This window comes from Suricata suricatta, chromosome 12, assembly GCF_006229205.1.
Source record: "Suricata suricatta isolate VVHF042 chromosome 12, meerkat_22Aug2017_6uvM2_HiC, whole genome shotgun sequence".
Taxonomy (NCBI): Eukaryota; Metazoa; Chordata; class Mammalia; order Carnivora; family Herpestidae; genus Suricata; species Suricata suricatta.
Window position 1 is genome coordinate 62,997,826 of NC_043711.1, and position 23,499 is coordinate 63,021,324.

General features: G+C 43.1%; 1 protein-coding gene across 7 annotated transcripts in view; it reads right to left on the reverse strand.

Moving 5' to 3' along the window:
- RIN2 (Ras and Rab interactor 2) overlaps nt 1–23,499 on the reverse strand; it is a 215,450-nt gene that overhangs the window by 65,688 nt on the left and 126,263 nt on the right. Inside the window, exon 1 of one of the 7 annotated variants that reach the window (XM_029916518.1) lies at nt 6,725–6,798. The exons of 5 other annotated variants lie outside the window; for them this stretch is intronic. Coding sequence is in view for 1 of the 2 variants with exons in the window: in XM_029916517.1 (XP_029772377.1) it covers nt 1,655–1,675 (21 nt within the window). In the remaining variant the exon portion in view is untranslated. Of the gene's footprint in view, nt 1–1,654; nt 1,688–6,724; nt 6,799–23,499 lie in introns of those variants that run through there. One more of the 7 variants, XM_029916517.1, reaches the window with a different exon arrangement.

The window sequence follows — 23,499 nt, forward strand, 5'->3', positions numbered from 1 at the left end:
CTTTCTTTTCATCTTTCCAGAGAGAGTAAGTAGGGAAAAGGGGCAGCGGGAGAGAGGGAATCTTAATCAGGCTCCATACTCAGTTTGGAGCCCAACATGGGCCTGGATTCCACAACCCTGGGATCATGACCTGAGCTGAAATCAAGATTCAGACAGTCAACCGACTGAGCCACCCAGGTGCCCGGAGAGTCTATTTATTAAAATGAAATGGAAAAATGATAAGATTGACAGAGTTGAATGATATGTTTAGCAGGATGTGTGATTTTCAGTATGCTTATTCACAATCAAAATTATTAGGAAAATAAAAAGGGTAGATGTATATGAAAATGGAGGGAGATGGAAATCCAGAGAAGGTGGGAGTGAGTGCGATGATGAAGGTAGTCTGAGTGTCTGTCCCAAAGCCCCTCAATCTGGGCTGGGTCACCCTCTCATTCTGAGCCATGGCTATGGTCCTGGGCAATAGTGTCACACATAGGAGGGTCACCCACAGCTTCAGGCAAACCTAGGAGGCAGAATTCCCATTCCCAGCAAGGAGGCAGGTCACTAGGCACCTTCTCCATCCTCAGTCACCTGCACAGCCACCATATTAATTTGAATGTAAAAATAGCCTCCCCCAGGAGAAGCCCTTGATCTTCTCTGGCTAGACTATTCCTCTTGCTGACACCTTTGGAAGCATCTTCAACCTCCACATGCCACACTTGTTTCCTTGGTCCTATGAAAGTGACCAAACATAAAGAACCTAGAGATTATGGTTCTCACTTAGTAGCACTTGGATTTATCCGTAATGCAGAAGGGAAGTGCAGGGACCCTATAACACAAAGGTGGACAAGGACACAGGGTGCACTCAGCTGCATGGCTACGGGACCCATCATGCATCTGATGTCACAGGGGATGTACCTGACAAAACTACCAGAATTTAGCATTCCAGAGTCAGACTTGACTCTCTGAATGATCTGTTTTCACACACACCACACCCCTCCACCAGCCAAAGTGATCCCCTTCAACTGCTCTGCCCTGAGGTCCGCCCTGAGGTCCGCCCTGGTGTCAACATTGAATTTGAGAGCTTCCCCACATTGTTCCCAGATACATTTGTGTGTATTTGTTTGTTTTTAAATTCCTGTAGAAGCTTGATCTCACCTCTCATGTTCTTCCCAATTTAATTCCTTGAGGACAAACACAGATAACCTGCCACCCACAAAAGGGGGCAATTCTCATCTAAGTTTTCCCAGATTACAGACGATAGCAGTTTAAGCTTAAGTGCTTTATCAACATTGGTGCTGCTAATAGAAATTTCTGCATATCTACCTACACAACCCAAGACCCCACTACATCCCTGCAACTGTCCAGAACTCCTACAAGATGGGGGAAGGGGCTGCTTAAGCATCTGCCAAGCAAGCACTGCTCTTCACAACGCTATTTGTCTGCCAGGGACACGTGCAAACACCTGGGAAGGTGGCCACAGAGCCAAGCAGCTATTATTCAGTGCAGTCAGAGAGGAAGACAGGATGCCAGGTTCCAGGGCACAAAGTTAGTGAGACAGTGGTTCTACCAAAAACACAGCATCTGTCTCATTTCTAGAAAACCTCAGGTAGTGAGGAAGGACCCAAACCCAAGTGACAGACACTGACAAGCACCGGGCATCACAGAGTCTAACCTGATAAAGCCAGGGCATCATCTGTGTTTGTTCTCTCCCACAGGGAAACAGAAAGGGTGGTATGCTTGCATTCCCACACAGGGAGAGAGGGGGTGGCTGTAAAAGACAGGAGAGAGGAAATCAAGCCAGGGGTTGGGTCTCTGGGTCCCCTCCCTCATTCTACTCAGAAACCAGGGTACTCTACCTTCACACGTGAGCATTCCTGTGTAACAAAGCACTGGAAGCCTGACCAGTTCACCTGGGTGATTTTCATGCTAACTGGCATCCAGGCCAAGGAAAAGAATTCAGGAAGGTCAGGTTCTTTTCCTATAAGGTCACACCAGGGCTCCGCCTGAATGAGGCTGGGCTTGTAGCACCCCAGTCTAGAGCAGGGGTCTACACTAATTTGTACCATTCTGTAACCACTCTGGTAATCTCTCTGCAGGTGGGGACCTCATTTGAGGGGTCACATTTCAAGCAGCAGCTCTGTCCAATTTCAAAGATGTCTAGTTGCAGCAACTGCCTGGTAGTTTGGCAGCATGGACCAGTGGTAAGTGCACCAGCTGTGAGCACAGAAAGACCTGCCTTTAAATTCCATCCTGCCCCCGGTTGGCTGTGTTCTGAACCTATCTGGGCACAGTTGGATCCCTAATGTTAAAGGCTTGTGCTACTAAGGGGAAACTCTTTGGAGAGTTAAAAAAAAAAAAAAAGACAATGAGATTAAAACACTTTGAAACGAGCACCTAAATACTTCCCAGTTCTTGTCCTATTTAAATTTTCTTTTTCTTAACTGTGAGCATTTCCATGAGGCAGAGTGATGCTAAAAAACGCTTCAAATAGACATATATACCTCCTGGTCTGGAAAAAGGCCATTTCATTACCAGGGGCAGACCTGGATCTATAAAAGACCAGTGCTTGTGGAGTCTAATCTTCCTTTGACAGCTGCCCAGAAGTCTCTAATCTCAAGATCTGCCCACAAGATGCTTATTTTCCCCGACTGGGGACAAAATTCTTAATGCCATTCCTGCTCACATGGGAGGCTGGCGGGGAGGGAAAAGGGAGGGACTCCCAATCTTGTGTTCTTTCTTTTAGGGTTAGATAAAAGGAGAAAAAAATTTCTTGAAGGCCAAATGGAATTAAAAGGAGAAAGTGTTTATGGATCAAGTTCTGATACAGAGCTCTTCAAATGGCAGGTGAACGCAGGAATGTTATTGTGGTTTGAAAAGGGATGTGTTGCTGATATGGTGAAGACTTGAAACCTAGGGTGTGGGAAAAGTCAAGTGTTTAGCTCTCAGCTATGGAATTTCTATTCCCCTAGTGCATCAACTTGGCCTTGGGGTGTAATGGACCTTTACAGTCCCATCAGCCCTGTCTGTTGAGACCTACCTCTTGGTCATGAAAAACCACATCTCCTGTTTGTTTCTGCTGAGCTCAGGGAGCCTCATGGACTGGTCAGTAGGTACATCCCATGTTGGGGTTCCATTAAAGTAGTCTGAGAAGCACCTGGGTGGCTCAGTCTGTTGAGTGTCCAACTTTGGCTCAGGTCATAACTTCACAGTTCATGAGTTTGGGTTCTACATTGGACTGTCTGCTGACAGCTCAGAGCCTGGAGCCTGCTTCAATTCTGTGTCTCTGTCTCCCTCTGCCCCTTCCCTGCTTGTACTCTTTGCTCTCTCTCTCTAAAGCAAATAAACATTAAAAAAATAAAAAATAAATAAAGTAGTCTGGAAATGGGTTCTTTATCAACTTTCAGATGATCTTTGAACTGTCACTGTGGAAACAAAATAATGAAGGCTTCTTTCTTCCATTTGCAGAGATGTATCTATAAAATGATAATGGGGTTTTTGTTTTCTAAACTTTGTGTTACATCTCCCAAGGGTGTCTGCATTTATATTTTTGAAATTTAATTATAGTTGCAAACATAATACATGAATAGATTCTCACTGAAAAACACACATTGCAGCTAAATCTAAGCGCTCCTGACCATCATCCATACTCCTTTTCACCTACCCAGAGGTGACCAGTATTATCGGCTTTGTGTGCACCACTCTCAAGTGGTGTCATTCTGTGTTTTCTCTACCCAATGGAATTGTATGTATCATCCCCATAGCCCTTATTTCACACAATGAAATGTGAGATTTATCCACATTGATGCATGAAGCCCTAGTTCATTCATTTTAAGTGGCAATGGTTTTCCACCCTCAGGAAATACCACATGGAGACATACATAGGGATATACCCTGTAGTCATTCTATTGTGACAGACACTTAGGTCATTTGTAGTGATTTGTGGTTACAGGCAGTACTGTGTTGAACATCCTTATGTACTGTGTGAAACCTCACAGAAAATGCTGGGCTCCATTCATGTAAGAAGTTCTGAGGTGGTGCCACCTTGCTCTCCAGGTAGCTGTGCCCGGCTATACTGTCTCCACCATCTTTGAAAGTCTCCCTGTCACTTGTCAGTGTTTCATTTTATCAAACTTTTAAGCTTTGGCCAATCTGATGAATAGAAGTGGCTTTTTATTGTCTCATTGTGCTTTGCTTGGATTGCATTTTGTTGTCCATTTGTATTCCTTCCTTTGAGGAATTGCCTGATCATTTATTTGTTGCACATCTTGGGATTTCTTGGTTTTTCTAATTAAATTGTATGGGTTGTAGATATGCATCTCTTGTCTCAAATATTTAAAAGATTTTCTTTCATGCTGTTGTTGGTTTTTTTTTTTTTGTCTTTTAATTTCCTTAAGCTTTTAATGTTGATAGAATCAAAAGTTTTCATTATGGCTCTTGTTTATTGACCCTGGTCTAGGAAAACATTCCTTATCCTAAAGTTATAAACAGTTTGCTCTATTTTCTGCTGAGACTTACACATAGTGTTGCCTCATATATTTACATATAATGTATTTATTTATTAGTAGGCCTTTCATTCATCTGGAGTATAATTTTATGTATGGTATGAAATCAGGAGAAGGAGGGTAGGGATAACTCTAATACGGCCCAAGCTAGCTTCCCCAAACCCCTATATCTGGCACTCCAGGATGGCTATCTCTGCCCCAAGGCTATAACTGCCTGCCTTCTGCAGGCTAAGGAATGTACCAGAGGGCCACCGCTTAAAAATATGCCCAAAGTCTGGGGATGGCCTATGAGGCAGGAGACAGAACTCTGCCCTTGACTTGTTTTTAAATTCCAAACGAGGAGCAAATGAACCCAACAGCAATTTTGCAATGGTCCATCTTACCCCTGCTGATTCAAAACATGCTCTAATCATAGCCAGAACCTTCCTGTTTACTAAAATACAACATTTACTATCTTTTTATTCCATTTTCTATTTTGAAGTTAAAGAGAAAGGAAAAAAAACCTTCCACACCACATACTTACATAGAGAAAAAAAAATAATAGACAACCTGCCCCTATACACTCTTCTGAGTAAAGTGAAATTAATGGTTTGATGTGTCAATAACTTTCTGTTTTTAGCTCAAAGTGGAAAAGAGTGGTGTCAAAAATAGAAATACTAGGCCCCACAAAGAATCACTTGTGCAAACCCCCATGTCAGCAAACCAGGACTTAATGCCTAACCTAAATGCAGCTCCAGCCTCTCCCAGGAGTGGTATTTTCAACCAGTTGCAATTTCCTAATCAACACTAGTAATATAAACTGCAGGACAGACCCTTGGCCCTTCCCCCAGAAGAAGGTGATCCAGCCTAAAACAAACCTTTCTTTCCTTTATGACTTCCTTGTCCTTGCTCCCTTCTACCTATGCAGGTCTTCCATTTTGTACTGCTCCTTAGAGTTCCTTTCTACTTGCTGGACAAGATGCTGCCCCATGCATGAATCATTGGTCAAGTAGACCTTCAAGTTACTCAGTTAAATTGTGCTTCGTAAATAGTAGTATTTAGAGGAAACAAACACAAGTAAACAGATCTAATATTTAGGAGCAGAATTTGGCTAAATGACCAACTTGGAATTCCTTTGGCTCTACAGCTTCGAGCAGTGCATCCTTGAGTAAATAATTTGAGTCCTTAAATTTCCTCATCTATGGACCCAGGATAGGCTAAGACCTGCTCCTAGAGCTGCTTAAAGGATCCACTTAAGGTGGACGCAGGCAAAGCCCATAACAGATGTATACTTTTAGTATTTGCTGGTGGGGAGTGTTATTACTGACTTACACCACCCATCCATAACAAAAAAGTCAGAGCTCTGGTTCAGAGGGTGCTAGAAGTGTACGGTGGGATTAAGGTAGGAGGATGTGTTGGCTAATTATATCTGTTGGGGGAACACGAGTTCTTGTTCAGTGGTCATGAGAAAGACTTCCACACGCTATGTCCCTATAGGGACTTGAATTCCATGGGGCTTCTTGGGGCCCCACAGGTAGGAGTGTTCTTAAAGTGGATAGAAACATCTGACATCAGGGGATTCCCTGAAACTTCAGGACCTGGTATCCTCTGTGTGAATCAATACCTTCTGGGTACACCCCAACATGTTGATGGACAAGGATTTCATAGCTCTTAGCCTCTTGGACCTTTCTCAGATCTGAAAACCCCTGCAAACATCAGGCAGCACAGTGGTCTCCACTGAGACCAGCCCTTCCACCAGAGGGGGCCCCTAATGCTTCCTAAGAGTGGTCAGGAAAAGGGAACATGGCCATACACAGACAGTCCCATGGTTCTTGTCAAAGCACAGCTTTCAGGTAGCCCGAAACAGCTTTGTCTGGTGCACAGAGACCCAGAAGGGCCAGTGGAGACAACTCAGAAGCAAGATCTACACTGTCCCCAAGTTCCCTTTAAGATGGAGCCAAACAAAGGATCTTCAGGGAACTTTGCTTGAAACTGGACTCTTGTCTGACCTGCTTCCCTGCCCCACTATGTGCTCTTGAGAGCACTTCCTGATAAGCCACTTTCATAAAAATCTTTAGCTCTTGGCCTATTTCTGGGGAACCTGACTTAAGACAGTCCCCAACCTTCGGTCTTGGCTTCCCTCTTTCACCATTTGAGGTTGATGGTCCTGCCTGTGGGTTATTTGTGGAGCCAGAGGCTCCCTCAAATGCCCAGACCTGAATATAAACTCCACAGAGTAGGAACCAGGTCTTTTTACTCACTGCTGTATCTTCGGAGCTCAGGCCAGTCCCTGGCACACATAAATTGTTGAATGAACGAGTGAGCTTCCGTCTCTGCCTTCCTCTTGGTAACTTCCCTGTTCATTTTCCTCCTAGAATGGGGCTAAATCAGGACATGGAGGGGGTGGAGCTCCAACCAGTCCATGCTCAGCTGGACATGGTGGGGAAGTGACTGACATGGTGGTAGCCACTAAAAGGCCCTGCTCATGATTTGTCAACTATTTACCACCTACAGCCATTCATGGGTTGCACGTCCAGAATGCACAGTTAGGTTGTCATGGAGCAGAAGCTAATGACTTTAAAACACAGTCCCTCTAATGACTAAGTTGTAAATTGCTTCTACTAAAAAGGAAGGCCCACGTTGGTTCTGCCACCAGAAAATCAACAGTTAGTATGTGCAGACCATGAAGGCCTGAGAAGACCTTGATGGCTGGGTGCCATGCAACTTCTAGAAAGCTGTGCCCAGAGTTTCTTGGGTTTTCTTATTCACTATATTTGAAATGATTCTACAAACACTGATACAACTTCAAATTTAGTGTATCCTTGGGAGAAAAAAAGTTTTTCAGATACACATGGTGTCTGTAGTTCAGTATATGAGATGTGGAAACAACTTGTGTGGTTGCGTCTTGAACCAGTCATTCTGCTGAGGTCTTAATTTACTTGGTCAGTTGTCTGAGGCCAGTATTGTGTTCAGTTCCTCAATGACCTCAGAAGTCACACATTATTACCACATTTCTACTGCGGCTTTGAGTTTTAAGGTTAAATAAAAAGCTAAATGGTAGAAGGGCCACAAAGAATAGAGTTCTTTCTGAGAGTTGGCACTGATAAATTCTGCAGCTCTGTTAGTTTCAGCGTTTGTGTTTTAAATCTGATTTTGCATTTGTTTCTTAATATTTTTAAGAAATGTATATAAAGTATGTATTAATCATCAGGCTCTGGATCTGCAATAGGGAAGAAAAACACAAACAATGTGCTCCATCAAATTTTAGATACTATTAATTATAAGGCACATTCTTATTTTGTATGCCATCAAGAAAAAACAGAGCTACCAATTAAAAGTATAACACACCACTGACTATAGGATACAAATGATTTCAGAGATGATAAATTTTGGAAATCAGTAGATTTTGGAATTGAAATGCACTGATCTATGCCTTCATGGAAGTCAAAAAGCCTGAGGTTTGTTATCTGGTCAGTGACAAACCTGCTTCGTGGGGACTGGCATCCTGGAGTTTGTAAAATGGGGACTGGTGAGATGACCAGCAGGCATTCAGGCCTCCTGGGGTCCACCTGGCTCCCTCTCCAGGTGTGGTGGCTCTCTTGGAAAACATTCTGCCTTGACCATGACCGGAAGCCTGGCAAAAACAGATTCCTACACTCTGAGTAGGTTCTTTGGCCCCAGGTCCCTGGAAAACATGAAACCTGAAACCCGCTGCCATGGGAAATATGCACTAAGACTTGAGTATGGTGCCCTTCTGGCCTTTGAGCATTCAGAAAAACTCCAAGGCCAATGGAGCTTTGGGTAGATTCACCACTGAGATCAACTCTGTCCATCCTTAGATCAGTTCAGCCACAAGAGTTTTGTTCCTATAGTTAAAATGACGCAAAGACTGATGCAAAGAAGTTCCCTTTCAAAGTCACAGTTGAGCACTGTATACCAAGCCTACCTAAGGGTAACTTGGAATGTCATTTTGTTTCTCTCTTTTCCTTTGATTAAAGCCCAGACTCTGTAAAGTCAGATGCAGAACACGTGGAAGACTGGTAAATGGCAAATGATATTTGTTTGGCAGAAAAAATTTTAGAAAAAAGGTTTTAATTTTATTGCCCTGGACATCATTAGCCACTTTCATATTAGGTTGAACCATATGAAATTGCAATTGTTTGAAAGTCCAAACATTGTTGACTAAATATTAGCAGTGTCAAGCTTAGACACACAAAGCTGGCTAACAGTGGGTGTTATTGTTGGTTCAACATAGGATTCTTTTGTCTAGTGACTACTATTAACCAGTCTCTGCCATCCACAATTGGCTTTAACATTCTGTTTCTCTTTTAGTGAGTGAAATCAATCTTTGACACACACGCATTAAGTACTTGTATGAGAATTGTGGTTTTCATTTCTGAAAATTATCTCTGAGGTGTAGGGCCATCCATTCTAAGACACTTGCCAACCCTGGGTCCCAGGACTTGTGTGTACATGTGTGTATGTGTGTTGGGCAGGGTTCTTAACCTCTCTGGACTTCAGTCTTTTCAAGCATTAAATAGATGAATGGATTTCTAACCTCTTCTGGCTCCAACTTTTGTTGATCTCTAGCTGTCCTTCTGTGCCTTTCAGAATGCAGTGGCATGAATGTTGTTGTCACATTCACTTCCCTTTTTACCACTTCCAGCTTCCCACTTAGCTTTACTGAGCTTTCTACAAGCACTGGAGGAGAAAGAGTGACTCACCCTTTCTGGAAGCTAAGCTGAATGTATATCATCAATTTCTATATGAAAACTATTGAATTCAGCACTTCTAATTCTAGGAATTGCCCCAAAGAAATAATCAGATATATATCAAAGAATGTTCTTGGCAGCATTGTTTATAATAGTAAACAAGAACTAAATGTCTTTTTTTTTAGTTTATTCTCAAATTGGTTTCCGTATAATACCCAGTGCTCTTCCACACAAGTGCCCTCCTCCATCACCACCACCTCTTTTCCTCCTTCCCCTCCCTCTTCAACCCTCAGTTCATTTTCAGTATTAAATAGTCGCTCAGGTTTTGCGTCCCTCTCTCAAGAACTAAATGTCTAACAGTGGACTGGTTAAAATATGGTACAGCAATATACTGGAATACTACACAGTCATTGAAATAGTGATTCTGTTACTCTTAAAACAGTGAACAAATTGATGGTTGCCAGAGGGGAAGTAGGTAGGGAGATGGTGGGAAAGGGGAAGAGGGTTTAGAGGTTCAAACTTCCAGTTGTAAAATAAAGAGGTCCTGAACATAAAGGCATAGCATAGGGAATATAGTCAGGAATATTTAATAATGTGGTATACAGAGAGATGGTAACTACCACTTATTGTGATGGGCACTGAATACTGTATAGAATTGTCAAATCACTACACTGTACACCTGAAATAACATAACACTGTATGTCAACTATATCTCAATAATAAATTTTAAAATGGTAATCCTGTTATATATTTATTGATATGTACAACATATGTCAACATATCAATATAGTGATAAGTTAGTGGAAGAAAAGATGCAAAATGGCACGTATTCTCTGAGCTCATTTATGCAATATATTTATCTATGGATTTATGTACTATAAAGGATAAACAGCAAAATTCTGGATGCCTCTGCATGTAGTTACTCACAGGGCCCATTTCCAGATGGAGCATTTAGTGGTGGTAAAATATAGGTAATCTTCTCTTCCTTCTTTGCATTTAAAAGTTTTTCTGCAATAAATGTATTTTTTCCCATAGGAAATATAGCTATCTTCATTTTGGGGAAAAATAGAAGGGAAAGAGAAATTTGATGGGTGGAACTCATATAGAGCCTGAAATTAATAGCACAGCAATTAGACAAGTTTTCTTTTTCTTTATTTTTTTATTTTTGAAAGAGAGAGAGACAGAATGTGAGCAGGGAAGAACAGAGAGAGAGGCAGACAGAATCTGAAGCAGGCTCCATGCTCCAAGCTGTCAGCACAGAGCCCAATGTGGGGCTCGAACCCACCAACCATGAGATCGTGACCTGAGCTAAAGTTAAATGTTTAATTGACTGAGCTACCCAGGCGCCCTGTGTTTTCTCGAGAGCACATGGACTCTGTGATATACTACTCTGCTGACAGGTGCTGACATTTGCCAAACCTAAGTGCCTGTGATGTATCACTGGTTGGTGCAGGCCTTGCTAAAACAAAGGAAATAAGACGGCCTGCCATTTGCCATAGCAGAGCTATAGAATGAGGTTCCTCACTGCCTGAAGCCAGGAACTTGTCAAGTACAAGTGGAATTTCACCTATGCAGTGCATCTTTTTTTCTACTCAGGTACATGACAGGCGTTGATCTCAGTATGGAACAGAAGGCATTCTTCATTCCAAACCAGCAGCAGTTATTGTAGGGAAGTGTTGTCTCCCTCTCTCTTTTTTTTTTTTTTCTAGTTATAAAAAATGCTCAGTAAGCTCTGAGCTATAATTTTCCTATGGACCTCTGCTTCTATTGAACCCACTCCAGGTGCCTGCCAAGTTGAAATGCACAAGTTGGGGGATGTGTTCAAATTATCATTTCCCCAAAAGTTTTTTGCCCAACACCAGCAGTGTAAGATGTGAGCAGGTGGGATTTCCAAACAGGGTTACTGCTCTGGTGACACTGGAATCATTCTATGACATTCACTCAGACAAGGTCCTTGTGGGCTCCTCAGAACCTTTGAGATGCTGGTGTGCGGGTGGGTCCCCAGGACAACAACAGGGTGTGCAGGGTTCCTCGACTGCCCTATGACTCTTCACTGATGGCCATTTCAGCCAAGCGGCATTCTGCAGAAACTCAAAGAAAGGGGGACGCTGACATGACCTCGGGGGACAATAACTGCTGCATGTAGAATCTCTGTCTTAAAACAAAAACAAAACCAAGAAAAACCCACCAGATATGAATGGCGTACAGATTCAAAGGAAATAAACTGAAGAGGAAGCATGAATCTACAACTTGCAACATGAAAGCGAGAATTTTGAAAGAGACCATTAAAACCTTATTTTCTGTAAGTTGAGTATGATAATGTCCTCAGAGTGCATATATTTAGTTTAGGGAAGGAAGAAGGCAGAGGGATTATGAAAAGGGAATTTGGATTTTAAGAAAATGTGAACGTCAGTCATTTCAGTCTTGTGAAGATGGTTAATAATAACTCTGAGAGGAGGAATCACTGAAGCTTTGAAACTTGTTAAAATACAAAGGATTTGCTCCTGATCAGGAACTGAATCTCTAATGCAGGAGTCTGCAGAGGCACCCTGACCTCATGCTTTCAGATAGAATATGCGTATTATGCGTAGCAGGTGTGGGTAGTGCCCTGCCTGTAACCTGTGAAGGCCACCACTCCCAGAGGCTGTGATGGCTTTCTCCTGCAAGCATCTAGAAGTCCCTCCCCAAGGCTTGTGGATGCTCAGAAGACCTCAGAGGAGGGTGAGACCAGGTGCATAAATACACCAGCTTCCTTCCTGTTGGAGGGACAACATGGACATTCACTATTCAGTCTCCCAGGACCAAGAGGCTGCCTTCCCTACTTTGTCTCACTCCCCTACTCTGGTACCTGAGTCCCCGTGATCACCTACCAAATAGTAGACTACTGGCATTCACATCCTGTCTCTGAATCTGCTACTGGGGAGCTAAGCCAATGTTTTTTTTTTTGCTATAAATTCAGAGCAAGACCTCTCAGACCATCTCCTCCATCTCAAGCATCTAGGTGCCTTACCACCCCTTTTAGTCTTTGCTCCTCCCTAGTGTTCCCAGGTAATGGGTATATGGGGGCATCTTGGAGTATTCTCACACCCTACTTTGGTCATGTGACCAGAATTGAGCACAGTGTTCCAGTGTTAGCCTAGCCTCATCTCCTCTACACACACACACACACACACACACACACACACACACACACACACACAGAGTGATAAAGACACTTGCAACTCTCTTATTATCATTAGGAATAAAAGTAACAGAATAATACCAACCAGACTAGTGTTTCTTAAACAGGAATGAGCCCACGTGTCACCTGGGGTGCTTGTTAAAACGCAGATTCTGGCTCCTAGGTCTGGGGTAGGGCCTGACATTCTGCATTTCTAACAAATCCCTCCACTGATTGACAGCCCACACGTGGAGCAAGGTTCCAGTGGCCTGTGAGAGCCCAGTGGACAGGACCAGTGCTTTTGAGGTCGGTATATTCAGTATCTTATCCAACTTATCCGGCCACATAGTGGATGCCTAATAGGTATTGTTGAAATAAACTCTTGTAATTGTTTTATTAATAATTCAGTTCACTAATTTAATCCAGGTGCCCAGCTGCCGACAAGACAGCAACAACTGTTTAGTGCAACTTCACCAAGAAAAATCTTTCTCGTGGTGGGAAAGTGCATGTCAAATCTGGAATGAGAGTCACTGTCAACTCATTTATTTGAGACCTGCTCCTTTTAGGATACTGGGCTAAACGGAAACCAAAGAGATGTAAGACATTGACCCTGTTCCAGAAAAGACTTACGATGTGATCGGCAGAGATAAGTAACAAGGAACACGTGTCTGGTGAGTGGTCACAGACAGTAGTAATACCGACAACCTCTATTTGTTCAACATAACTCACCTGACTTTCAGTAAAGCCCTTCAGATCACTAATTAGATAGCACTATTGTCTGCGGCCAAGCTTTTTTTTTTTTTTTCAGGTCTAGTTAATGAGTGTTTGAGGAAGACTTTTGGAGTTAAGTCTGGAATTTCAGAATCTCCTTTTAATGTTCAGCCTAACTTAATCATCAAGATACAATGAGTGGATGCTCTGTAAAGGGTGCCGGGGGCCGTGGGCATCTGTGGAGTGAGGAAGGAAGAGCCAGAGAGAGAGCCCTGTGGGTCCTTTGATCAATGCCACCACCGTCCCATCTCACCTGCCCCACGGCTGTGGCTGGTTGCACATCCCTGCGCTCATGTCCTGAGACTTGTCTATTCTGATGGCCAAGGGACTGATGTTTTTGATATCATATGTAAACCACCATTTGGAATATGTATCAAATAGGCTGACTTTGTGAGAACTCATCAAGCTGGATACTGATGAGAGCATGTTCTGTATGTAAGCTACAATTTAACAAAAAGTTAAACATATAATAATAAAATTAATAAAATAGTGTCATTTGAAGATTCAACAATCATGACCTCCGAAGTGAACCTGGGTTGAATCTAGAATGAGAAGAAAATAAATTACATAAATTTATAACTGGGGTGATTACCAAACATTGAAGGTGGACCGTGAGCTGTAGCGTGTTGTAGCCATGTTCGATTTCTTGGTTTGGGTCATTTACTATGAATATGTAAGAGAATATCCTTACTCCTAGGAAATACACACATAAGGGTTTAAATGGGTGTGATATCTCCAATGTATTCTCAAATATATAAGAAAATATATGTGATGGCATATAAAGAGGCAAAATTTATATATTTATGGAATAGTTAAATATTTATACAATTTCTTGTGTATGTATGCATGAAGAAAGAAAGAAAGAGAACAATCAGGCAAATGGGGCAAAATGTAAACTAAGGAATCTGGAAACTGGGGCAATGGGTATAGAGTATTATTCATGCAACTTCTATGGAAATTTCAAATTATATAGTACATATATACATGAAAGTCTATTATACATACATACATGAAAGTATGTAATATGAGGAATCTCTTGTGTTACTATTCTTGCAACTCTTCTGTAAAGTATGTTAATAACCTCCCTCTTCTACCCCCAGCCCCAAGGAGGGTGGGGAAATTAAAATGATGCACACAAGAATGAAAACCCAGCTGCTAGGAACCACTTCCCTAATCTCTGTCAGCACATCTCCAAAGCTCACTATCACATTCTTACTGTTGGGAAATCTCTCCTTTGGAAAGCTCAGTAGGCTGTGTTCCTTGTCCTCAGAATCTGTGTCAATGTGCCCTTGGAACACAAGCCAGAGGAAGTGCTGGTAGAGGCAGGCGGCACCTCTTCCCGCCCAAGGCTGCTCAGCTCTGACACCTGGCTGAGCTGTGGCTGAAGCGCATGCCAGGTGCTGGCCACACCCAGCGGAGCCCCCAACACAGCCAGCCTTTGGTGGCCCACTGTGGGCTATAGGAGGCTGACAGAGCTTACTGATGAGCCCTGGAACCACACAGGCCTGGTTGGAAAGGCCAGTTTGGGATCCTGCCAACTGTATGGGCCCAGACTGGATTTCCTCATTTGTAAAAGGGGAAGGGGTAACTTGGCGGGACGATGATGGGGAATAGCATAAAAAAGGTACCTTGGGCATTAGTGCTCCAATCACAATCAGCCCACACCAGGAGGGCACAGGGCTGCGGAACGTGGACTACGGCACCCACACCCGGCAGCACACACGTACACAAAAGTATTCCTCTTCGATGGACCCACTGAGCCTCAGCTGTCACATTTCCAGAAAGGACACAATTTATTTTTATTTATTTATTTTTATTTATTTATTTATTTTATTTTAATTTTTTAATGTTTTATTTATTTTTGATACCAAGAGAGACGGAGCATGAAAGGGGGAGGGGCAGAGAGAGAAGGAGACACAGAACCGAAAGCAGGCTCCAGGCTCTGAGCTAGCTGTCTGCACAGAGCCTAATGCGGGGCTGGAACCCACGAACCTGAGATCTGACCTGAGCTGAAGCCGGAGGCTTAACTGACTGAGCCACCCAGGCGCCCCTATTTATTTATTTTTAATATAATATTTTTAATGTTTGTTTATTTTTGAGAGAAAGAGAGAGAGAGAGAGCATAAGTGGGGAAGGAGCAGAGAAAGAGAGAGAGGGAGACGCAGAAATCTGAAGCAGGCTCCAGGCTCTGAGTGGTCAGCACAGAGCCTGACACGGGGCTCGAACTCACGAACTGTGAGATCATGACCTGAGCTGAAGTCGGATGCTTAACTGACTGAGCCACCCAGGCGCCCCTATTTATTTTTTTTAATATTTCATTTATTTTTTGAGAAAGAGAGAGTGAGGAGAGGAGAGGCAGAGAGAAAGAGGGGGACAGAGGATACAAAGTGGGCTTTGTGCTGACAGGTTGATATATTAGTGAGCCCCATGTGGAATTTGAACTCATGAACTGTGAGATCATGACCTGAGCCAAAGGTGAACTCAGAGGACTGAGCCATGCAGGCACCCCAGAAAGGAAGCAATTTAAATTTTGTCAGAGTTAATTTTTGTGTCACTTGGGAAAAATAAAAAATAATTTTTAATTATGTAGAAATGGTGGTGGATCAAAAATTTTCAGTATTTAAGAAATTCTAAGTGGATCTAATATGGTCTTGGGGATCGGGCAGGAAAAGACTGTGGGGTGAGTGGCAGGGGTAGGGGAGACAGTGAGGGGAGCCCAGAGGAGACTGCTGAATGGGCTGCTCTTGTGACAGGTGTATTGGTTTTATGTCCTTTGGCAGGTTCCTAACAAAAACATGACAGCTGGCATGGTGTTCCCTGTGTGTATTTTTTTTTCTGTCACCCACACACTAAGTCCAGCTCCTTCTAATACAGTTGACCCTTGAACAACACAGGGGTGGATGCACTGACTCCTTTGAACAGTTGAAAATCCAAGTATAACTTTGGACTCTCCCAAAACTTGACTAATTGCCTGCTATTGAGCAGAAGCCTTAACATAAACAATTAACACATACTTTGTAATATACTATATTCTTACAATACAGTAAGCTAGAGAAAAGAAAATATTATTAAGAAAATCATAAAAAAGAGCAAATACATTTACAGCACTATATTATATTTTTTAAAAAAGAATCTCTATATAAGTGGACCCTTGCAGTTCAAAACCATGTTATTCAAGAGTCAGGTGTAGTAGGTACTCACAAAGGACTACAAATCTCTCCAAATGGAAGATGTGGTACATATACAATAGAATATTACTCAGCCATCAAAAAGAATGAAATCTTGCCATTTGCAGCAACATAAATTGAGCTAGAATATATTATACTAAGTGAAATAAGTCCTTTAGAGAAAGATAAATACCATATGATTTCACTCATATGTCAAATTTAAGAAACAAAACAAATGAACATATAAGAGGGGAGAAAAAAAGAGAAAAGGAAACAAACTATAAGATACTTTTTTTTTTGTTTATTCACTTATTGTGACAGAAAAAGTGTGTGTGTGTGAGTGAGGGAGGGGCAGAGAGGGGGGGGAGAGAGCTCACTGCATGGAGCCTGACTTGGGGCCCGATCTCACCAACTATGAGATCATGACTTTAGCTGAAATCAGAAGTCCACACTTACCCAATTGAGACACCCAGGCAGCCCACCATAAGAGACTCTTAGAGAACAAACCAAGGGTTGATGGGGGAGTGAGTAGGGGATGGGCTGGATGGGTGACGGGCATTAAGGAGGGCACTTGTTATGATGACCACGGGGTATGTGGTAAGCGATGAATCACTGAGTTCTACTCCTGAAACCAAATATCACACTATATGTTAAGTAACTAGAATTTCAATAAAAATCTGAGAAGAAAAAAAGTAAAAAAGAAAGAAATACACTGTTAGCTTTAGCCAATGATAGCTATCATGAAACCAGTGGCCTTCTCTGCAGCACGTAGTACCTCTCATATCATTTAATCCTCACATTGTCCCAGTGCAACGGGCAGGGACTTTTAGTGATCCCATTTTGCAGATGAAGAAACTGAAGCTCTGACAGTTTTTCCCATGTCAAGCAGCTGGTAATGGTTGCAGGAGGGATGGACGGCTGGGATTCTCAGACTTCCAAACCCATGACCTTTCCACAGTACTTCCCCAACTTTGTTTTTAAGTTTTTATTTTAATCACTAGGTGCTCATCATAGTAAGTGCACTCCTTAATCCCCTTCCCCTATTTCACCCATCTCCCCATTCACCTCCCCTCAGGTCTTTTCTCTAGAATTAAGACTTAAGACTCTGTTTCCCTTCCTTCCTTCCTTCCTTCCTTCCTTCCTTCCTTCCTTCCTTCCTTCCTTCCTTTTTTTTTTAAATTTTCTTTTAATGTTTTATTTATTTTTGATACAGAGAGAGACAGAGCATGAGAGGGGGAGGGGCAGAGAGAGAAGGAGACACAGAACCGGAAACAGGCTCCAGGCTCTGAGCTAGCTGTCAGCACAGAGCCCGACGCGGGGCTCGAACCCACGAACGTGAGATCTGGCCTAAGCCTAAGTTGGAGGCTTAACCGACTGAGCCACCCAGGCGCCCCCTTCCTTCCTTTTTTTAATGTAAGCTCTACACCCAACGTGGGGCTTGAACTCATGACCCTGAGATCAAGAGTCGCATACTCTACTTACTGAGCCAGTTCTGTGTCTCAAGAGTTTGTTTCTTGGTTTGTTTCTCTTTTTCCCCATTTGTTCATTTGTTTTGTTTCTTAAATTCCATATATGAGTGAAACCATATGGTTACTTATCTTTCTCTGACTTACATCTCTTAGCATAATATACTCTAGTTCCATCCATGTTTCTGCAAATGGGAAGATTTTGTTCTTTTTGTGGCTGAGTAATATCCCATTGTGTGTGTGTGTGTGTGTGTGTGTGTGTGTGTGTGTGTGTGTGAGTATATACATAAATATATGCATATATATACACCACATCTTCTTTGTCCACTCATCAATCAAAGGACACTTGGACTGCTCCCATATCTTGACCAGTGTAACTAATGCTACTATAAATACCCGGTAGTGCAATTGCTGGATCATAAAGCAGTTCTATTTTTAACTTTTTAAGGATTCTCCATACTCTTTCCTACAGTGGCTGCAACAGTTTGCAATCCTATCAACAATGCAAAAGGGTTTCTTTCTCTCCACATCCTCACCAACACCCACTGTGCCTTGTGTTTTGGACTTTTGTCTCTCTGAAACACGTAAGGTGATATATCATTGTAGTTTTGATTTGCATTTCATTGGCACATATCTCTGATGTACTAAAGGTAAAATTGGGCTTTATTACGTCTGAAAAAGTTGACATGTGTGTCCCTGGAAAGCCCCTGCTGGCTGTACTCAGGATGAACTTAGCAGCTTCCTCAGACCATGGGCTTCTCCTAGAACCTACCCCCTTCATCTGAGCTCAGCATTCCTGTATCTCAGTATCCTCTTTGACTCCTGGGCACTTCCTTCCCTCTGCAGATAAGTGGAGTCTGAGGCTGTTCTTAGTGTCCAGCTGAAGGCTTGACCGGAAGCCAGGGCTAACAGCTAATTCGGAGCTTTTCCTGGTAAGGGCACAGGAAAACTCCTTGCTGAATTATCTAGAGCCGCAAAGAAGCTCTGATGGTCATTCCAATATGTATGTCAGAAATCAGCAGTCCCCGGTGACCTCTGGACACACTCAGCTATGTTTTGTCCAGATTGCTTTACTGGGCTATCTTTATGGTTAAAATAGTCTCAACATTTAAACACAAAGTGTATTTCATGCAAAAAATCAGGAGATTTACACAAGAACACAAGTTTTGAAGTTCAAAGGTTTTTAGCTTCTTAGAAATTAGGAACACTATGTTATCTTCATGATGTTACCTTCTTCCATATAGGAGCACCTAGTTGGTTCAGTTGGTTGAGCGTGTGACTCTTTCTTGATTTCAGCTCAGGTCATGATCTCATGGTTTCTGAGTTCAAGCCCCACATGGGCTCTGTGTCAACAGCACAGAGCCTGCTTAGGATTCTTTCTCTCCCTCACTCCCTCTCTCTCAAAATAAATTAAAAAAAAATTAAATGGGATATCTGCTCTTCAGTTTGCTACAGTCCCCACTATTCCTAATTGTTTTTTAGTACTATGGCCAAATGTTGCCATTTATCAACTCCCACCTGGGTTGGCTTTACTGGTCTACATGATCCACCTGGCCCCTGTAGGCTTCTGAGGTTGAGCCCTTTGGTGTACTCGTTCTAGCTGTTCCTGATGACCTATATGAGGCAGGTAGTGTGATTCAGGAAAGAGAACGGGCTCTGCCCTCAGAAACCAAGCTCTTAAAGGCAGTGGCAAAGGTTTGTTCATTTGTAAAGTGGAGACATGGCTACCACCCTTACGACTGCCTTTAAAAATTCGGTGACAAAATGCAATTATTTTCCAAGTCAGCAGTCAGCAAGCTTTTTCTATAGAGAGCCAGAGAGTAAATATTTTATGATTTGCAGGCTACTCTCTCTACAGCAGCTCAGCTCCCCAGTTATGGACGGAAGCAGCCGTGGACAATACAAAGATGGATGGGCATGGCCGTGTCCCAGTTACAAAAAGAGATGCCTGACAGGTCACAGTCTGCGGACTTTGTTCTAAGTGATTGTCTCCTTCCCTCTGCTGGTGTTCTCCAGCCCCCACCACATATTTCAGGCACAGGAGTTATTTACAAAACCATAGGGGGGGGCCTAACAACAAATAAATAATAAGAGTTTGCAATCTTCCTTCTTCTCGCGCCTTTTAAGTCTGGAGTCAGCTCTGGTCCAGTGTTCACCGTGTGGTTTTGAACCAAGGGACAGAGAAGGAAAGCATAAAGCTCAGGACTCCTGACGGACCAAGATGCTGTGTGGGACAAAGATGAAGAGGTGGGGGTGAGGCACAGAAAACTGGAGGGGACCACGATATTCAGTGAGGAGTTTGGAGAGAGTGAAGTGGGGAGGGAGCTCCTGGACACATGGACAAGTCCAGGGAAGACTAGCAAGCTGGCTCCAAGTGGGCTGGGCGGGAGGAGGCTCTGGGTCCTTTGAGGGACCCCAGGCAGGATCCGAGCTGTGCTTCAGTTTTCTTGGTTGATGGAATGTAGACAGGGTGCTATGACCAAATGAGCTTTCTGAGGGCTGCATGGATCATAGTGCTCCCTTCCTCCCTCCCTTATGGCATCCAAGGGCGCTAAGAATGGAATGCCAATTCCTCACCCATCCAGCACTCCGGTCATCCCCAGTCATCCACACAGGCAGCCCTGCCCCTCCTCCCCATCCTTCAAGCTCAGATTTCTCTAACTATTGTTTTGTTTCCCCCCTCACCACACACACAGTACCCAGGACTGGCCCTGCTACTGTAGGTGCTAAAATAACACAATTTGAATAAATGAACAATACATGTATAATACACACATACATACATTACATATTTTTTTCATGCATTCAGCATATTTATTGAACACCTCCTATTAAACACCAGGCACTGAACCAGTCCCACATGATACCAATTCAGGATAGTAGGTGCTAAATACACATGCACACACTTTTCTTGCTTTTATTTCCCTTAGCTCTGGAAAGCATGCCCCAGAGATGGTTAGGGAGACCTCAGAAATGGGTTATTTCCTAGTTTACATTGCACACCAGGATTACTCAGCCTCAACATGATGGCAATTTGGGGTCAGATAATTCTTTGTTGTGGGGGCAGCCTGTGCATTGTAGGAAGCCAGCCAGTCACACCTCCACCCACGTGGTGTAACAACCAAAACTATTTCCAGAGAACCAGTGGCCGAGACTGAACTGGCTGTCCTGAACCAGAGCCCCAAGTGACCTGCATCTTTGAGACAGTAGCATCTCAAGAGACTCTGAAACAGCCCCAGAGTCTGGAAGTGGAATGCGAAAATAAGCAATGCTTCTGGCTTGTTCCCAAGTGAGAGTCAATAATGTACACAGAATGTCAACACATGGATTCAACAAGGCCACTAGCCACCAGGTCTGAAACAAGGCAGAATGCAAGGTGCCCAGACCACAAAAATGACTAAACAGCCCCCTCTTCTGACACGGAGTGTCAGCTGCTTCACCTCAGCTACCTTGGGCTACTGTTCTTCCTCCTGCCTTCTAGATAAAAATTATTTAGCTACCCAGCCACTAAATTGCCCAAGATTCTTGATAACACTCAAATCCTCCTTTAGGGTGGCCAGATAAAACATGCAGTGTCCAGTTAAATTTCAATTTTGATAAACAATGAATAATTTTTTTTAGCATAGGTATGTTCCCAATATTGCATAGAATGCATTGTGTGTGTGTGTGTGTGTGTGTGTGTATTTATGGTATGTCTTAAATTCAAATTCAGCTGTGTGTCCTGTATTTTTCTTCCTAAATCTACAACCCTTCCTTCCTTAGAATTAGCCAGTGCAAGCCCAAATCCCATAATAAGTCCCTCCCAAGTTCTTCTTACTGAGACCTCTCTCCACCCCCATGCTTTTTCTGGTGTGTTCTCTTTGGCTTCAGCAAGCTAGTAAACCCAATTCTGATGAAGTATGTATTCGGGGTGATCTTTAAGAACAATGCCCACTTTCTGAGGCAGGAAACTGACTGGCGGCTATCTGAAAGGGACAGCTGTGCGTGCTGAGCAGGGAAGGCAGAGTGAGCCTCACATCTCCATGAATAAGCATCCAACACAGGAACAATGACATGGAAAGTGGAAGGGGGAGAAGGGGAATCCGTTTCTCCTTTCAGAGGTGGGCAAGCACAGACTCAGCATTTTAAAGCCCCAAGGGTACTAGGTCCCTTCTCTATGCAATTCCTTCCAAGTTAAAGCACAATCACCATGGAACTACTACAAAATCCACAAACTGTGTGACCCTGGCCAAGTTTCATAAACTCTCCATGTCTCAGTTTTCTACTCTGTAAAATGGGCAAAATGATAGCATGAGGATTAAATAAGTAAGTGGGTTTAAAGCGCGTAGTACAATGTCTGGAATATTGTCTCTGAAATTAAACATAAACTTAAAAAATTCTGAGTAAGCAGAAAGGTTGGGCTGTGCCTATGGAGTGGCACCAAAACAGTAGTTTTCACCAAAATGCCAGCCATTTAGTAAAGGACATGTTGCTTCTGCTTGTTCTTCTGTTTCTCTGATAAATGGCCGTGCATAGCAACAAGAGTTTGAGTTCATTTCTCCCAGGTTTTTGCTTAGGAGGGGAGGAGCCCACATCTCTGAATCTTAGCACAGAGAAAGTTTGAGCTTCTGTGGGTAAGTGGTGACATCAGGTGTTGAGGGCTCAGTGGGGCAATTTTGCTTCTGTCTGTTACAAAGCTGTGGGCAGCTGAGTCATCCTGCTTCTGAGGGTCTCCACTAGTGTGTCCGTGTGTAGCTGCTCTTAAGAGAGCAAATAAAACATGGAGGTGCCTTGAGGAAGCAGGCAGAACACAAAACAGAACATCCTCTCAGTGGCAATCACACCCACATCTAGAAAGGGGATAATGACTGAAGGAATCAAAATACTACGTCTGAACTGACTGATGCTCACAACCCAGCTGGGAAGGTAATAAGATCCATTTTCCAGGCAGGAACATGAAATCAGCTGGAGAATGCAACATTTCCCCGCTTTTTGTACCATCCTGTCTACTCATTCAAATACAGAGTATGGCAATTCTCAAACTTAAATCCCCTGGCGGTCTTGTTGAATGCTGAGAACAAACTGAAGACTGAAGAGGGAGGCAGGAAAGGGAAGGGGGATGACGGTCATGGAGAGGATCACTTGTGGGGAAGAGCATGGGTGTTATATGGAAACCAACTTGGTAATAAACTATTAATTTAAAAAAACACACACACAGACTGCTGGACGCCACCCCCAGTGTCTGAATCACGAGATCTGGGGTGGAATCCAGCAATCTACATTTCTAAGAAGTTTCCAGGAGAGGCCAGTGCTGGAAGCGGACACCACACCTTGAGAACTAGTAGTTGAGACTGCCTTGCTAACACGCTGGGCGATGCCAATCCTGCCATCCAGGGACCGGATTTAGAGTATTAACTGCTCCCTAATACACATGCTATTAAAATGGAGTCACTTAGGCTCAAGGACCTGAATGTGAGACAGGAAACCATCAAAACCCTTGAGGAGAAAGTAGGAAAAAACCTAGACCTCGACCGCAGCAATTTCCTACTCAACACATCCCCAAAGGCAAGGGAAATGAAAGCAAAACTGAACTCTTGGAACTTCATCAAGATAAAAAGCTTCTGCACTGCAAAGGAAACAATCAAGAAAACTAATAGGCAACTGACAGAATGGGAAAAGATAGTTACAAATGACATATCAGATAAAGGGCTAATATCGAAAATATACAAGGAACTCACCAAACTTCACACCCACAAAACAAATAACCCAGTGAAGAAATGGG